Here is a 19,034-nt window from a genome sequence, read left to right as displayed (position 1 = left end):
CGGGATTAGTTATTCAATTATTTCATAGGGATAAAAAATACTACAATTCCAATATTAGTTATATCACGATTTTATCCCAACCAAACGTGAGATAAACTATATCAAATTTAAGTTCAAGATTAATTATTCATTATCCCTCGTACCAAACGAATGTCATTTTTATAGATATTGGATTGAGAATAATACTTTCCTTAAAAAGTATATTTCTCATCACTTCCTAACAAGGACCAATATTCTTTTCTGCACTTTCACATGCACATGCTATAAATAGCATATTCTCGTAAACAGTCAAAAATATGTTTTCTTCCTGTTTGACAAATAAAATTATAATATTTATTTATTATTTTCTTTAACTATATTCGATGCTCGAAGTTGATTGTTTGGCTAATCCGATTCGCATCGTGTAAATTCCCTAAGAAAGATATACTTTATGCAGAGGCGGATGTAGTCATATAACAACGGATTTAATTGAACTCATAACTTCTATCGCGAAGCACAAATTTATATGCAAAAATTCATTGAAATTGAAATAAATGGTGAATAGGAACCCATAACTTTCGGCCTATATTGAATTAAATACTAAGAACTTTAAAGGCTAAACCCATAGAGTTTAAATTCTAGATCCGCCTCTAACTTTATGCCGAGGGATTTTGTATTTCGAGGCACGAACCCATAGACCTATAGTTAAGATTGGGAAGTTTTCAACTATTATGCCGCCCTCTTTGTTGATGTATAGTTATGGATTTAATACATGTAAGGAATAATCATAATCTTCAAAATAACGTGATGAAATAGATATGATCCCTTCTTAGGTCTTGTATTCGAGCTCGAATAATAAAAAAAAACTCTTGATAGGAAGCCTTCTTCCCTTGATGAGTTATACACAAACCGAATTTGAATTAACGATAAAATTTCAAATATCACATAAAAGAGCAACTCGGTCCACTAAACTCTTATTATGCACGGAGTCCGGGGAAGGGTCGAAGCACAAGGGTCTATTGTAGGCAACCTTACCATGCATTTTTGCAAGAGATTGTTTGCACGGCTCGAACCCGTGACCTCCTGGTCACATGGTGAGAAATTCAAAAATAGCCAGATTTACAAGTGATCATTCAAAAACAGCCACAGTTTTAAAAGTAATCGAATTTTAGCCATTTTTCATGTAAAGATAAATCTGAACGAAAACACTGTTCAAAATCCGAAAAAATACTCCAGCATAATATACTGGAGTTCCAGTATAATATACCGGTCCGGCATAATATACTGGAGTTTGGAGCACTGATGCTCCAGTCTCCAGTATATTATACTGGACCCAGCAAAGTATACCGGTCCAGCATAATATTCTGGAAGTTCATACACAGGTGCACCGAACTCCAATATATTATGCTGGACCGGTCTCTGTTACAGCAAAATAGTGGCTATTTTTCAATGACTTGGCAAACGCTGGCTATTTTGGAATGACCAGTTCGAAAACTAGCTAGACCGTGTTATTTTTAGAGTCACATGGCAGCAACTTTACCAGTTTCGCCAAAGCTCCCTCCTTCAAAGATCCCACCATGCGCGAGGTCTGGGGAGAGGCCAAACCACAAGGGTTTATCGTATGCAGCCTTACTCTGCATTTCTGTAAGATGTTGTTTTCACGACTCGAACTCGTGGCCTCCTGATCACATGGCAGCAACGACTTTGTCATTTACCCCAAGACTCATCTTCCTCAAATAGCACATAGTTAAAAAATAATTATATTTAGGAATGTTAGGGTCAGAAGAGGGAAGGACAAAAGTCACACAATGACAAATCATATTCTCAATTTCTGTCAGCTTCACACATCCCTACAACAGTTCCCAAACACACAAAAAACCCACAAATCAAACCAAAGCCACCCTCTTTACACAAAATTAAATCATGTCACAACAAATCAAGAAACACAAACACAAATATACATTCACATCAAACCTTCAAATTCCATGAATGAAACAACAACAACAACCTCTTTTCCTCAACACAAATTCCAACACCACCCCACCACCCCCTTTACCACCCCCACAACAATGTCCACAACACAATCAGAAAAACAAGCACTTTTCATTACCTCACTTATAATTTTCTGGTACTCATCAAACATTGGTGTCCTCCTTTTAAACAAACTTTTACTTTCCAATTATGGTTTCTCTTTCCCAATTTTCTTAACTATGTGTCATATGTCAGCTTGTGCTGTTCTTAGTTATGTCTCAATTGTTTTCTTAAAGATTGTACCTTTTCAAAGGATTAAATCAAGATCTCAGTTTTTTAGAATTGCTACACTTAGTATTGTCTTTTGTGGGTCTGTAGTAGGTGGTAATATTTCTTTAAGATATTTACCTGTTTCTTTTAATCAAGCTGTGGGTGCTACAACACCATTTTTTACTGCATTGTTTGCTTATTTGATAACACTGAAGAGGGAAGCTTGGATTACTTATGGTTGTCTTGTTCCTGTGGTTGCTGGTGTTGTTATTGCAAGTGGGGTATGTTTATAAATTTAATATTTTTTACTTAAAGTTTGAATCTTTAATTTTGGATCAATTGTTAGTTTTTTTTTTGTTAGTTTTGTGTTTTATTTGGTTTGATCTGTTCTTGATTTAAATTTTTGAAGAAAGAGAAATCTAATTATGAGCTTTTTGGGATCTTGAGAAATCTTTGGTTGTTTAACATTTAAAAAAAATTCTTTGAAGGTTAACTCTTGCTAGTGCAAATTTGTTAGATCTGAGAATTTGTAGCAGTAATAATGCTTATGATTACCCTACCCCTCCCTCGGGGTTGGGGTAAGGTATACGTACACACTACCCTCCCCAGACTCCACTTGTGGGATTTTACTGGGTTGTTGTTGTTGTTGTCATCGTTCTTTGGAATGAGAATTTTGTTTGTTGTGAAATTCTATTCAATTGTCGTAAAGATTATGCTTTTTTGAACAAAATGTTACTTGGTTGAAGTTTGTATTGATGATATTCAAAGAAGCTGACTTGGAATCTATGTTGTTCGGATCCTTCAAAAATGCCACCAGGTGGTGTCGGATCCTCCAAAAGTTATTCATTTTTTGGAGAAACCGACACAGTAGAGCAGGATTGTCGGAGGATTCGAGCAACATAGCTTGTAATGACACTTTTGTTCTTGTTCATGGAATGTGAAAGTTAATAGTTAATAATATAGTCACAGTTGTGTAATGAATAGGCTATCATGAAAGTTAGTTGAGGCATCACGTCGAACATTTTTTCAACTGCTTTTATAATTTAAATTATTGGGAACTACATAAGATACCTCTTTATTAGCAATTTTAAGTGCATGATCAGTTTTTTCTGATGGAATGACAAGTATGTGGATTGATGACAGGGGAGCCTAGCTTCCACCTTTATGGATTCATCAATTGTATAGGTGCAACTGCTGCTAGAGCGTTTAAGTCCGTTCTTCAGGGCGTCCTTCTTTCCTCTGAAGGGTAAGTATTTTGTTTTCCTAAACATCTGCGCTGATGTTGCACTTTTGGAATAGAATTACCAAGGATAAGAGACAGTATATGATGACAGGGTGCGCCGATTTCCTTCTGGTGTAGGTTTATGTCATTTCTTTGTTTCAGTACTGCATATTCTTTTGTGTTTTGGTTGGGCTTGGTGATAATACTGCAAATATAATTCAACATTTAAACAATCTTTCTTCTTCCAGCTTTTTCTACTTCTCTAATCTTTTGCTACTTCGTTGCTATTGTTTGTCTATTGTTTCATTTTCACTGCTCTTGAGCCGAGGGTCTTTCGGGAACAACCTCTCTACCTTTATAAGGTAGGGGTAAGGTTCGCATACACACACCTCCCCATACCCCACTGGTGGGATTTCACTGGGTTTGTTGTTATTGTTGTTGCTAGTCTTTTGCTACTTAGCTATTTCAAGTTTAGTCATTTTCTGTTCAATTCTGAATTTGTGAGTTGGCTAAGGATGGTATTCAAGAGAATAGAAAGTTTGGTATTTTGTATCTGATTAGAGATTGAGATTCTTCTTCTGCTCCAAAACTTTACCAGTCATCTATGAAGCGTTAAAATATTTAGGGCTCGTTTGGTACAAGGGATAAGGGATAATTAATCCCAGGATAAAATTTGAAATGAGTTAATCCCAGAAACTGCTGCAGGGGTATTTGAAAAAGCAAGGTATTGAGTCTCAAATGACATGCCCATACACCCCACAGCAAAATGGGGTTGCAGAATGGAAAAAGAGACATTTATTGGAAGTTATTAGGGCACCTTCCTTTGAGATGAATCTTCAAAAGTCTTTATGGTCTGAAGCAGTGTTAACCTAGGTTTACCTGATTAATAGGGATGCTTTCCGTGGTATTGAAAGGGACCTGTACAAGTGTGAAATCCTAATGCTAAAAACTTTATTCTTCTACCTAATTTCTAAATGTATCGAAGTCCTGGGTAGTAAAGAAAAGTGGGATGCTATATTTCCAGGATTGCCATTCTAGTTTTGTTGCCTGCGACACTCGTAATGGAGCCCAATGTGATAGATGTTACTACGACACTTGCAACAGAACATAGATACCTTGGCCTACTTATTTTGGTCAATTCGGCGATGGCATATGGAGCCAATTTGCTGAACTTTTTGGTGACAAAGCATACCAGTGCGTTGACACTCCAGGTAACTAAACATACCAGTGCATTTGATAGGGAGTATATAACAAAAAAAATCCGATTTTGCTCTATTTGAACAGTGTTCGTGGATTCAAATACAGCCTTGCCTGAACCTAGCTCTGCCCCTGTTGTTTAATTATCAAAAGATCCTTATGTATATTGTTAAATATGCAATAAAATGGAGTTTAATATTAGGTCACAACCAATTAATTTTCTGAAATAGTTCTAACACCAGATTCCTGGGGGTCTATCGGAAACAACCTCTCAACCTCAAGGTAGGGGTAAGGTCTGCGTACACACTACCCTCCCCAGACCCCACTCGTGGGATTATACTGTGTTTTTTGTTGTTGTTGTTGTTGTAGTTCTAACACGAGAAGTAAGTAATTTCTCCGAAATTATTCATGCAATTTTACATCAATATACACAGTAAATAGTGGTATCCATTGCTTTTGACTCGTCCTAAACATCTTCATACTCTGTCAACTTCTGTAGGTCCTAGGAAATGCAAAAGGCGCTGTGGCTGTTGTTATATCGATACTTCTTTTCCGAAATCCTGTAACTTTTATTGGAATTGCGGGCTATACGATGACTGTGATGGGGGTTGTTGCTTATGGAGAAGCCAAAAGAAGATACAAATGAGCTGACATTCGGTCTTTGTTTCTTCTCCAATGAAGCCCCATAGTTTTTGTTTCTAGAAGTTTAGAGACATCGTAGACTTAAAACAGATTCCACTGCAATGTTGTAGCGCGTAGACAGATAGGATATAGAAAAGGGGTTGGTAGTCAGGGGATTGTTCTCATTCATCAGCTGCAATCTTTACATCCAGATGTTAGGATGTATGGATTTGTATCAGACTCTTGATGTTATTACACTAAAGTAATCTAATGTCTTATTTGATATCTTTTTGCGGTTGTGCTATGTTAGTTGTCCATTTTTCTCAGTTTTCTGTTGATGATGAGATTGTTAGGCCTGCATTTATGCTTAAAGAATGTAAAGGAACTATAAAGATGCGTTTGAAACTTGGTGGATAATGGGTCCGCTCTTGTCTCTCTACCTTTCTCCACGTAAATACGAGGCTTTTGTTTGTGACAGCTCGCTCCTCTACCATTTTCCACTTAAATACCAGACCTTTTGTCTATGACAGCATTCAAATTTCAAACCCGTGACATGCACCTAATCTACATATCACATATTACACTCCAGCCACTAGACCAAAGCCCCGAGCCTATAAGACTCTTCTTGTTCCTAAAGTGAGTAACATTTTAGTTACAGTAACATCGCTTGGAGTAACATGTAATTCTACCACTTCTCTCTCACCAAATATTTCGTCAAAGGTTACTGTTTTCAGTTTCGTGGTCCAAACCTAGTACACTATAATTTTACTGACGAATGAACACATTTGGGCCTTATGCTTTAATTTGGTTTATAAATATATCCGTGAATTTATATAAGTAGGCGTTTGGCCATATGTTACAAACTTTTTTTACTTTATTTGGAATTTATGATGTTGGAGTTGTGTTTGGTTATACTTTATGCAAAGGAGAAAAGAGAGCACTTTATTTGGAATTTATGAAGATGGAACTGAAAAACAGTTTTGGAGAACTTCAAATTTGGAATCTCACTCCAAGTTGAATTTGAAAATTTTATAACCAAACACCGATTGTGAAATAAAGTGAAAAATTATTCCGGAAAAGAGTGAATAAAATTCATGGCCAAACAGCTTCTAAATTTGGACATTCAATAAATCGGTTGGATAGACTATCATATAAATTATTGGGAAAATCTTAGTGAAGAAGTCGAGACCTAGCAACACAAGTAAATATAAATAAATGTCGTGAATGACTGGGATGACAGACAAATTCCATGAGTGGATGAATTTAGACGAAGAGAATAGAGAACCTTCGCTTAAGAGAATTTTACCACCTTAGTGGGCCTGCTCGATGCAAATCATATTAGTGGGACCAGTGAACTTCGGGTACTGAATGGTTCAACCAAAAACAACCATCACTAGATAAACGAATGAAATGCATTAAAAAAATAAATGAATCTCAAGAGGAATAACAAAGCAATGTATTAGAGAAAGCTTGGGGATGAACAAATAGACAAGAAGGCAAACAAATGTTAAATCCGAGTGAGAATTTGTCAAAACATAACAGTGGATCAAGCAGGAAATTACTCCTCTCATTTCAATTGTTTCAACCTATAAACACTTCCAGAGCAATACGTGACCAACGTGAGTGCAAAGTTTCAAAATCTGGCCTTCTCATGAATATTTTCTTCACAAACCAAAAAGAAAGAAAAGTAGCTTTTCCATCAAACAAGTAATGAATTCCCAACTACTCAAGCACCTGTGCACAAAAAGAGACGAGAATCGACCAAGAACTTTCAAGTGGAACTTGGAGGTTAGAAGGTAAATTTAGCTGTTTTATGTCTTTATTTTGTATTTCTTTCCATTTGTTTTGTTTTCGTACTCACCTCAAAGGCTCAAACAGACCTAGTAGCATCCGAAGTTCGACCAAGCAAACCATATATCTCTTATGCATTTGATTACCACACTCCTAGGCAAGTTCTGGACCACTTGGTAGCAGATCATAGCCGTCATGGTGCTTAGAAGTCTCCTTTTCGACAGGGATCAACTTCAAAATAATAGCAACGATCAAGCTTGCAGCACCAATCAAGACACTGATCAGCCATAGTTGCCAGCTAAGTGGTGTAGTGCTGGCAAAAGTGCCTAAGAACTCGACGATGATAACTTGGAAAACAACTGTAGCAACCATGACTCCTAAGAAAATCCAGCTGCTAAAAATGCCACGGAAAATGTTTATCTTCTGCATATCACGACTGTTTATTTCGTTGAACACCTGTACGGAACCAACCAAGAGTCAGCAGGTTAGTGAAGGTCCTTCCGTATGAGAATGCAAATCCACTTTTCAATAGAATTTGGTATCTTCTATATCGGGTTTTCGTTATACTAGTACAGAGCACTAAAGAATGAACTGAAAAGGACTGCTGCTGGTATATAGATACAGTGCTCATGATAAAAGCTGGCTTGATAGAATAAATAATTGAATATAAAATACATACCTGACAAAACACAAAGGTGTTAAAAATGAAGGTATTCTGGATTTTTGTAGCATCTGAACCTTCAAGTCTCAAAATCTGCTTTCCGGCAAAGTTGAAGGTTAAGAGTATAGCCAGCTGGTAGATACTGTGTCCTATTATGTTTCTCCACATTGTCTTTGTAATGAAACTCACATCCCTTCCAACAGGAGGCCGACTCATTAGTCCATCATGGGGCGGTTCAGTGGCCAGTGCCAATGCACCTAAAGTATCCATGATAAGGTTGACCCAAAGCAGCTGAACAGCAGTGAGAGGAGCAGATCCTGAAAGTGTTTGCAGCAGAGAAGTATTCAGATACTATTTCCATTTTATTCTGTCCCAAAAAGAATGATACCTATTTATATTTAAAACAATTTAACTTTAAGCTTCCCATTTTATTCTTAATGAGATGATTTATAATCACACAAATACCAATGACTTGTTTCAGACCATAAGTTTAAAAAATCTTTCTTTATTTCTAAAATTCCGTGCCCGATCTCTCTCTCTCTCTCCCCCTTCCTCCCTCTCCGAGAGTGTGAGTTTTGATTCTTTAATACACAGATCGCAATAAAAAAATTGAATGAACTCAATCAAAGCAATGAATACCTGAGGCGCATGCAGAAATAAAATTGATCATCAGAGCCACAACATTGACAGTCAACTGAAATTGCACGAATTTTTGAATGTTTATATATACAGAACGGCCCCATTTAGCCACATTCACAATTGTCCTGAAGTTGTCATCAAGCACTATAATATCAGCACTTTCTTTTGCAACCTGATAATGTCATTTGAAAATAGTGAAGATCAGAAACAGCTTTAAAGTTTCAATATCTACCAAGCACTAATCTAGGTAAGATCTAACAAACAACCACAATAAACCACTTGGATAGTTCATGCTGGAGCTGAATGGATATTTGTATTACAGACATGTGACACTTTTTCAGGAGAAACAAAAATGCAAAAATGCATACGGACGGTTTGTAGAATTCCCCTAGCAAATGTCGACCATACACAGGAAAAAACAAGTTCTACTTATGTGTTGGGAGTTAATGAGTTCTAGGTGATCAATTAAATTATTAAGCTTACTATTTTGGTGAGATGATATTGAAAAGAAAGATGAAAAGGAATATTCAAGCAGGGAACTTCAAGCATCGATGAGATAGTTAATATCATAGATATTAAAAATATAGAATATAAAGAAGACTGCAATTGGTAAGAGCATTTAAGCATGCTTATGCCCCATATATGAGAAGTGAAGGCAAAAACTTTCAAACTGGAGCATGCAACAGGAAAATGGTATATATGACCATATCAACCCAGAGCAGGAGCATATTTACAAACCTCTGTTCCTGCTATACCCATGGCCAGTCCAATATCTGACTCATGCAGAGCAGGGGCATCATTTGTGCCATCACCAGTAACTGCGACAACTTCTCTAAACATGCCTCTTAAATTCTTTACCAGCACATGCTTGTCTGTAGGGGATGATCGAGCCATAACCTATATACAATATATAAAGCACATTTTTAGCAAACTGTATTCAAAGAGAAGGATCTACAAGGATAAAATAACGCAATGAAAAACATACCTGAATTCTAGGAAGTATTTGTCTCATTTCATCAGGACTTTTGTTGCGAAATTCTGGGCCTTCAATGGCCAAACCATCGGCAGTTAGTATACCACATTCTTTAGCAATGGCTATAGCCGTATTAATATTGTCCCCTGTGACCATCCTTACAGTAATTCCAGCAGCTAAACAAGTTTTAACCGCCTCTTTAACCCCAGGGCGAACTGGATCTTTGATTCCAACGACTGCAACCAATGTGTAGCCATGATCGGGGATATTATTTTCTTGATAACCATCTTCAATATCCTTGAACGCCAAGCAAAGAGTACGCAAGGCTTCATCAGCAAATTCCTTAATGACATCCATGATGTTTGTAACCTGTTCTTCTGACATATCAACAATTTCACCATTGGAATCAATAAACCTGTCACACATTTTCAAAACTATCTCAGATGCACCCTTGCAGAACGCACGGGTGTTGCCGTCAGGAAGAGCAACAAGCACTGACATTCTTTTCTTTGCTGAATTGAAAGGTTCAACCTTCAGCATATTACAATCCCTTTTTTTATCATCAATATCACCAAGAAGTAATCCGTATTCTAATATTGCAGATTCTGTGGGTGTACCCAGAACATATTTCTTTCCATCCTTGTCTTTAACCACCTCAGCTCCTGTATTATGAAATATTGCCTGCAAAAGAAAGTCCAGTGCACTTTCTGATATATCCGTTATTGCATCTCCACCTGCACCATTTTCTACCTTTTTAGCCTTTCCGCAAATCCATATTTTATTTACTACCATATGGTTTGTTGTTAGTGTTCCTGTCTTATCCGTGCAGATGCAAGATGCTGAACCCATTGTCTCACAAGCAGAAAGATGCCTCACTAATGCTTTATTATCCATTAACTTTTTCATTGCAAATGCAAGGCTCAATGTGACAGCCAGAGGTAGTCCTTCAGGAACTGCAACAACGATTATAGTTACAGCAGTGGCAAAGTAATTTAGAAGAGTTAATGCATCACTGGACGACCATTCGGTGAATTGATGGTGATTTGCTTTATCCACCAGAAATCTGACTATTAACACAAGAAATGTCACCACAGCAAACCCCAGCCCTATCTTTCCAATAATAGTGGCAACACCATTCAGCTTAACTTGCAGAGGAGTCTCATCTTCTCCTCCCTCGCTAAGAGTTTCCATAAGCTTACCCCATTCAGTTCTCATACCAACAGTGGTCACTAACATCTTAGCTGAACCATCTTGTACTTTAGTTCCTGATAAAAGAAAAGGGTCTTTTTTCATATATGCTTACTGGTACACTCTCACCAGACAAGCTCGATTGATCAATTAGCAAACTATATCCTGATATGAATATTCCATCAGCCGGAACAAGATCTCCAATAGATAAGTGAACTACATCACCAACCACCAAGTCATAAATGGAAACCTTCTGCCTTGATCCATCTCTTGTGACCTGGATGGATATCTTTTTCTTCTCCTTATCCAAATCCCTGAACTGCAACGACTGCCTATAGTCACTAACTGCAGTAACAAAGACTACCAAGAATATGCTGAGTAGAATTCCTAAACCATCATATGTTCCTTTTGGCCAACCTTCAGTAGCAAGTCCGACGCCAATGGAAACAACAGCACAAACTATCAGGATGACGAGAGTTAAATCATGCAGAGCCTCCCACACAAATGTCCAAAAACTTCTAAAAGGTTTCTCAGTGAATTTGTTTGATCCATATATATTTTGTCTCATAGGTACATCACTAGATTTGACTCCTTCGTTTGATGAGACTTTCAATTTACCTGCAAGCCCTTCGACACCTCCAAGTTTATTTAAGGTTTTTATATCATAGGAACCAACTATAGATGCAAGTTTATCAGGGTTAATTCCAAAACCAGCATTTCGAGCTCCTTCTGGCAAGTCTTTTGCCAGTTCAGCCCCTATATCTTCTCTGACCTGGTCAGAAGGCCTACCATGATCACCAGCTGTAAAAGAATAGAAGTGAAATGAGAAAAAGCAGAAAGAAACTTGCAGAGCTACATGTTTTAATGAGTTAAAAGATAAACTCAAGATCTGAGCAAATTGTACCATCAATGAACTTGAGTGCTGCCATATAAGCCATGAAACCAACTCGAATCTTTTCCTGGAAATTGCATGTGGTAAAATGTAGCTTGCTCAGAATACAAGATTAGAGAAGTTATATCAGTCACCAACACAGTCCTCCATAGTATGGTTAACAAAATCAATTACCAATCCAACGCTTTCCAGTTATATCATTAGTTCCATGATGAGACAACATAGTTTTGTCACAAGATTGCGCTGATTAGGGAACTCAACTATAGTATTTGAACAGCAAAATGATTCAGGTTCTCAGTAAAATGATACAACAATCATTCTTAGTGTCATAGGATATGGATGATGCCAAGAATCAACTGCTTTTATTTAACAAAAGTAGTGTTTTCCACATGACCATTATATATTTTTTTCAATATCAAGTGACAATTAGACATTAACATGTAACACTTAGTGACTAGAAACTAATGCTTTTTGAAGTGACAGATCAAAAGGATAAACTTCCAAATAACTATAGCAGGCTGATTGTTGAAGAATTGCACATAACAAGGTCATAGTATGGGTGAGGGCAGAGGCGGATTTCAGATTTGAATTTTATGAGACCAGGATGTCACTAAACCCACTGACCTTTTGAGTTGCTGATTTGAAATTTAATATTTGTACTTGTTTAGTTGATTTCTTAACACATATATAAGGTTTGAGTCAAAACTACTAGTTCAACTGAACCCGTAGCTTCTATTATGCATCTGCCCTGGATGAGGTAAGAAAAACATCATCGTTCAGTGAGCACTGTCTGAGGGATCCGGCTGTTGCCAGCATAGGAGTATCTCAAAAAACTGAAGCAGCAAATTACATGGAATAAACCAGCAATACATGCAAATCAGCAATTAGATTGAACAAATATTTTTCTTTCTCTTTCAAATCTTTGCATGTCAAGAAACCCTTTTTGCAGTGTTATGATGATTATGCATTACGGTGATGAGCATACTTATTTGATTTTCCTTTGTTTGTAGAGACGTCTCAACCCTGTTATTTTTTTCAAGTTTTCTGTCTTCTTGCAGCTTGCAGGATGGCATAGTTGCTTTGAATGCAATAGTTTTGTATAATTTAAACAAAAAGGAACAAATGTTACTAATAGATATAACATGTAGTTTGTTGAGCAATTTGTTCAAAGCATAAAGCATTCACATGTCAGCTACTGTGTATTTTTTTGTACGTGACTGTCCATGATGTCTTAACCCACTTTTAGTTTCCTGTTTCTCTTCTCTTTTCTTTTCTTATGTACTATATTTTATGACCCAGGTGTTCGGACCAGCTTCCGCACAACTCGGCTATCTTATTACAGATATTTGGTGTCTTCCACAGGTACGGGTAACTCTACCCACCAAAACTCACACAAATGAAAACCAATGACCCAGTGATTTTTATCTCCATTGAGATTTGGACCTGCCCACCTTAACAGATGACCTTTTTCCTGAGACATTTATTTTATTTAATAAAGATAAACCCAAAGACTTTTCTAGGTATCATGTGATTAGATGGTCGAGAAGTAAAATATTCCAGGAAAGGAATATGGGATGGTATACGTGAAAGAATACAATTTACAGCCACAGAATACTAATTAATTATCTTTTCTTTGTCAAAAAATTACAGTTACAGACAAGAATAACAAAAGTGGGAATATTTTATTAAGAGAAATACGAGTAAGTGGGAATTGATGTTCCATGTGGCAACCGAAGGTTAGGGAAAACAAACGAAACACTTCTTGGTGGGACAAACAAAAAACTGCAGATCGGGCCAGACTGCCGACAAAAACTCAGAAGATATTTTTCTTCTGGTCACACATCTCTTTCTGTACTTGTATGTACTATCCAATGTCAATGTCACAAGGAAGTTTCAAGGAAATGCTGCTGACTACGTGTTTATTAGCTAGATTTGGCCCTTTTGGCACTACCTAAACAACGATATATTCCGTACTGTATTCCTAATTTCTAAAATCCTAAAACCCGTTATTCAGAACCCAAAACATCACTAAAATGTTCTTTAAGTCCAGGAGAAAGCTCCTTATAATATAATTTAAGCATGTGTTTGTGCACGTAAAAACAAACTTCTTTTGAGCACTATCCGAGATGAGGTATGGTCTGTTATCTCCATGCAAATTGATGCCTGGAAAGAGCAATTTCCACTGCCACTCCTATGATGCTAGAAGAAATGTCAATGTCAGATGGAAGTTTCAAGGAAATTTCGCTGCTGACTAAATGTTTAGTAGCTAGACTTTTGACTTTTTTGGCACTACATGAACTACATCATATTTGATGTTGTCCCAAAAAAAATAATACTTTTATATAAAAACAATTTAACTATAAACTTATTATTTATCCTTAGTGAAACGACTTATCACCACATAAAATTATTACTATAAATTATTTTAGATCACAAATTTTTTTAAAAAAAAATCTTTCTTAAACTCATACCAAGGTAAATTTCATATAAAATGGGATGAAGGAAGTAATAAGCATCTGGTAGTGCACATAAGAACAGACTTCAAGTTAAATTTCATATAAAATGAGACGAAGGGAGTAATAAGCATGTGGCAGTGTACGTAAGAACAGACTTCTTTTGTACTCATCTACTCAGCAGATGAGCTCTACTGCTCTTCCAGAGATGAGATATGGACTTCTTTCTCCATGCAAATTGAAGTCTACATAGAGGAAAAGAGCACATTGTGCGGCAACTACTGCAGTCTTGTGAAGTCCAATTTTGAAAGTTGAAATTACCATACTCACCATACAATTAACAGTGGCTTTGTATTTCTTCAGAAATGCGGCAGACCATAAGTTTTTTTTGTATGTTTAGAAATGGGGCAGACCATAAGTATGATTAAGAAGGCAGCTAAAAGAACTCAAATTCTTATAACGTTTTAGGCACAGAATTAACACAACCATTTATAAGTACGTAAGAATTAATCGAGCTAATTTAATGACAATGACGTTAAACAATGTTTGACAACACACTTTAATGGGGAAACAAAGCATGTGTCCTAAAGGCAAAACAATCTAGGTAAATATGAAAAAAAACCCCCCCCAAAAGATAAATACCAGGCTTCAATCTCCATGTAAATATTAAGTTCAATAATCTAACTTCCCGCTAAACATAGATTTGGGTCATTTTAAAAAATATATATTATTTGTTCATAGAATTTGATTAGTTTCCAAAAAACATTTAAAGAAAAAATTTAAGTTTCCAAGTGAACATTTTTCTTCCACTCACAAAACTTTAATATTATTTTAAGTAAAATGCATGTCCAAACACAACTTCAAGTTCCAAAAATTATTTTTCAATACAACCTAAAAAACTTTTTTTTTTAAAGTTTTAACTAAATTTATATCTAAAGGATGGCAAAGTGATAAATTCCTCGAACTTTTATCACTTAAATTAAGCTACGAGGCAAATATGGAAGAACCCATTTTATCCTCAACAGAACATATTATGCTGGCAAGTTACCTAAAACCCAAACCCAAAGGAGGGCTCCAATAAAAAGGGAATAAGTGCATCTCTCTTCACTGAACTACCGTGATTATAAATTTTTATGTGGTCCTCATAAACCACCAATGCATTATCCAATTGTTAGGCAGCCCACAACACCAAAACAGTACCCTACACCGGTAGATATAGATAATTATAATAACGTAAGGCTACGGTCAGTTATTTTGCCTCTAGAATTTAGAGCACAAATGACTAGGGCCTCATTTCCTCCAAAAAGTCATAGCATTTAGCAGTAGCAGCAGGAAATTAGTCCCCATTAATAAAGTCTTACTAGTTTGTCAATAAAAAATTACTCCCCTCGGTTCAGTTTTACGTGTCTACAGTATCAAAAATATATTCTCACTTTTATTTATTCATTTTAGCAAATTAAGAGCAAATTAAGAGAAAGATAATTTTTTTAATCTTGGTTTACCCTTATTATTAATTACTTATTTTCAAAATTATTTCCCAAGACTATTTGAAATGCTATAATTATTAGGGGTTATATGGTAAAATATATACTACAATCAAACTTATCTATAAAAGCCTCATTCGTTCCAGAATTTTTTTTGAATATTATAGCAAAGCGTTATTTTAGAAAATATATAAAAAAAAATATCATGAAAATTTGCTCCATAAAACTTGGATTTTATAGTAAATGATTGTCTGACTATATAATTATTATTTTTTAAGGGACTTAAAATTTTTCAAAGAGTACAAGTAAAAGTGAACAGACGGAGTACTAAATATAGTGTTTGACTTGCTGATCAACGAATAGTTCCATCATAAAGCTAGAATATATTTATAATAAATCATTACTAACGGAAAATTTTAAAAAAATTGTTGTTGTTGTTGCATTAATTAAGAAAATTAAATATAAACTAATTCATTTGTCTAACCAGATCTGGTTTCTAACTGACACAAATGTTTTCTATAAAATTCTCATATTCATTTTTGTATATAACATTCATTTAATTGTTTGTAAATTTTAATAGATATACTTTTTAAAGAAATTATAAAGAATATTGGAAAAAGTTTACATCTTTCAGTCCCTCATGAAAGATCCAAGTTTTTGTCTCTATTTATTTGAACAACATGGTCCTCCATATTAAAAGTAATTTGCTCGCAAGTGGAAGATAGTCCAGCGAAGAATCCCAAAAAGAAAAATGACCAAGAATTTTCTAACTTATCGTGTCCGAAAAGTCAAACGAGAATATGTCATTGTAGTAGGAAATATAATAATAAAAATCAAATATGGAAAGTGCTGAAGCACTACTAATGGTGGATTTCATATGATCTTTTACCATATATACACTCTCATTTCATATATTGTTGAAAAACGAAACTTTTTGACAAATTAAGTTTTATGCGATGATCGCGTAGAAAATTTTTACACAATCACATCACTTTATAGATAATTGCAAGTAATTTTATTTAATAAAACTTAAAATAAATATTATTAAATAACTTAATATAACAGGTTTTTTACACTGATTGTATGAAAAATTCATAATGAAATCAGATTGTATATAACGATAAATCCAAAAAAAAAAAGCGGATCTGTGATAAATTTTCTGTGGTTGAAAATATTGTAAAATATTTTGGATATGTAAAGGATGAGATTTACAGAGCATGAGAAATGTTAACATTTCCACAACAATTTTCGGTGTTTTCCATCAATGTACATGTATTTTGGCACAAGGTACCATTATTATGAAGTATTACTCATTTATCATGTATTAACGTTCTAGCTAGAATATCTAATAGTCTATTTATTTAGACGTTAAAAACACAAAGAAAAATTCAAAAGGAAACGAGATTTCAAAGCCGAAAAATCTTCGCCGGTCCAAAAAAAGATTAGTAGAAAGTTTCAAAAAAGGTAAATCTTCTACACAGATCATTATTGAGCTCATTCCGCCTTATTTCTCGGAAAACAAAACAAAAAGAGATGATCTGTCTCCATCTCTACCAATGAAATGTACAACTATTCAAGCATATTGTACCAAACTGATAAAGCACGCTATAACAAATTCACCATTAGCAGCAGAGGATCTAAAGTATCCATAAACATTTCCGATGTTCTTCCCAGTAATGCAAAGGTATTTCGCTATAAAATATCTAAAAAATATATCTCGATTTCGGATTTCAAAATCAGTTCTATAAAGTTTTTCAAAAAGTATGTAAATCTTCTCCAGTTATCATATTGGAACTCGAACTCATTTTCCGGCTTCTTTTCGATTCAGAATGAAATATACAAGTATCAAAGCGCATTGTACCGCACTTATGGAGCATCATATTCTAATGATTCACAGTTACAGGATTTCCAGAGAATTTTCAATGTTCTTTGATTAAAGTACCAAACAAATTAAGTATGTATTTCCTGTTCTAACAACAATCTCTAATCATCTATTTAGCAGTAAAAAAACAACAAAAAACGACATTTGAAAATCCTAAAAAAATCTTCTCGTTAAAAAAAAAAACTTAAAAATATATCGAAAAATTACTGAATCTTCTTCACTATACTCTACCTTTTCCTGCGACTTATTTTCATGATATTTTCACGGAAAGCATGAAAACAAAAGAAAAAAGGAAATGAAAACGTACTCTGGTTTTCTCCATGAGCTCTTTAGCTTCTTCACGTTTTTCGAGATTCGGAGCATATCTGAACCGACGCCGGCGATTCTTAACGAGAGAAACAGCATCTCTCCACCTCCTCTGAGCTGCTTCCGACGGATATTTCGCCGGCAAATCAAACGCCTCCGGCTCCAACAGCGACATCGCAAATGTTTATATAACCGTAGATTCGTAGATCAAATGGATACGTAAATAGGTATGTATATATATACAGTAAGAGAAAAATGTAAAAGCCGGAGATTTATAAAAAGAAGCAGAAAAAAGGAAAATATTATTTGGGGTTTTATTGGACTATTTAATTTTAGAGAGAGAATAAAATTGTAACGGGGATTGGTTATGAGCTTTTTCTTTATTATTTTTTTTTCTATAAATAGAAGACGCGTTGATTTAGGACAAATTTGTTTAAGTAGTCCCTTTAGTCTGGTTATATTGCTAGTTTGACCCTACCTTTTTTGACTCCTCTCTAAAAGTCAAAACAGGAGATATGACTAGGGCTGTTCATTCGGATCGGATATTCGATATCCGAACCGATCCATTCAATTTTGAATTTCGGATTTCGGATTGGATCGGATTTCGGATTATGTTTATTAAAATTTTGGATTTCGAATCGGATTTCGGATTGGTATATTTTAATCCAATCCAATCCAAATCCGAAATTATTAGGACATGTATAAATACTCCACTTTAATTTACATCAACCTCCAAGTTATTACCTTTACAATTATTAGATTTAGCTATATTGGCACCATAGTACTCTCATATTTGCATAAACATGAATTTTTCTTAATGTATTGCCTCTTTTACAAAGAAAATATACATATTAGTTTAACTTTGAGGCATAATAATACGATCTGATATCCGATCCGATCCAACTTTAAAATCCGATCCGATCCGATATAATTCGGATCGGATTCGGATTGCATTTTCTATAATCCGAAATCCGAAATTCGAATCCGAAATATGCTAAATCCGATCCGATCCGATCCGATCCGTGCACAGCCCTAGATATGACTACACACAAAAATCCTAGTTTTATAGAAATTTAAGCAATTTTTTTTAAGCGCAGTACGGTGCGCTAAGCTACCGCTATGCGCAGGTCAAGGAAAGGTATAATCACAAGGGTTTATTGTACGCAGTATTACCCTGCGTTTTTTGCAAGAGCTTGTTTTCACGGCTTGATTCAGTGACCTTGGTCACGTGGCAACAACTTTACCAGTTAAGCTATATATATATTATGGTCAGTATAGTTTAACTTGTGATTATAAATAATTATCTTTTTATTCGATCATTAAATAACGTGTAATACAGAAATTTATATTTACTTATATTTAATGGAAAATTGAGTGGGACCTTATAGAAGTTTTTCAATGGTACATGATTTATTTTGCTTCAAAAAGTTAATAAAAGGGCTAAATTACATGCTAGAGTGTAGGAGCTACACCTTTTTTTTGGTTTTTAAGTGTCCGGTAATTGC

At 35.2% G+C, this 19,034-nt stretch overlaps 1 protein-coding gene and 1 pseudogene across 1 annotated transcript; one reads left to right on the top strand and one right to left on the bottom strand.

The window, feature by feature from the left end:
• The first annotated feature begins 1,773 nt into the window (after positions 1 to 1,773).
• LOC107814305 (UDP-URONIC ACID TRANSPORTER 1-like) lies at positions 1,774 to 5,564 on the top strand. The gene is made up of 4 exons (XM_075233629.1): positions 1,774 to 2,505; positions 3,346 to 3,466; positions 4,443 to 4,653; positions 5,139 to 5,564. Exons 1-4 carry the CDS (start codon positions 1,788 to 1,790, stop codon positions 5,283 to 5,285), a joined length of 1,197 nt encoding a protein of 398 aa, XP_075089730.1. The 5' UTR covers positions 1,774 to 1,787; the 3' UTR covers positions 5,286 to 5,564.
• Positions 5,565 to 6,694: 1,130 nt separating this feature from the next.
• LOC107814306 (calcium-transporting ATPase 4, plasma membrane-type-like) lies at positions 6,695 to 17,856 on the bottom strand (annotated as a pseudogene).
• Positions 17,857 to 19,034: the final 1,178 nt, after the last annotated feature.

This window comes from Nicotiana tabacum, chromosome 16, assembly GCF_000715075.1.
Source record: "Nicotiana tabacum cultivar K326 chromosome 16, ASM71507v2, whole genome shotgun sequence".
NCBI lineage: Eukaryota > Viridiplantae > Streptophyta > Magnoliopsida > Solanales > Solanaceae > Nicotiana > Nicotiana tabacum.
The sequence above is the reverse complement of the archived record's forward strand: the minus strand, read 5'-3'. Positions and strand labels throughout refer to the sequence as shown.

What these genes read in the sequence shown, in the direction of transcription:
- LOC107814305 (XM_075233629.1), top strand. Translation starts at nt 1,788, where the DNA reads ATGACAAATCATATTCTCAATTTCTGTCAGCTTCACACATCCCTACAA. An exon ending in TGTTATTGCAAGTGGGGTAT is followed by an intron (nt 2,506 to 3,345) that starts GTTTATAAATTT and finishes TGGAATGACAAG; the next exon opens with TATGTGGATTGATGACAGGG. An exon ending in GTCCTTCTTTCCTCTGAAGG is followed by an intron (nt 3,467 to 4,442) that starts GTAAGTATTTTG and finishes TGGGTAGTAAAG; the next exon opens with AAAAGTGGGATGCTATATTT.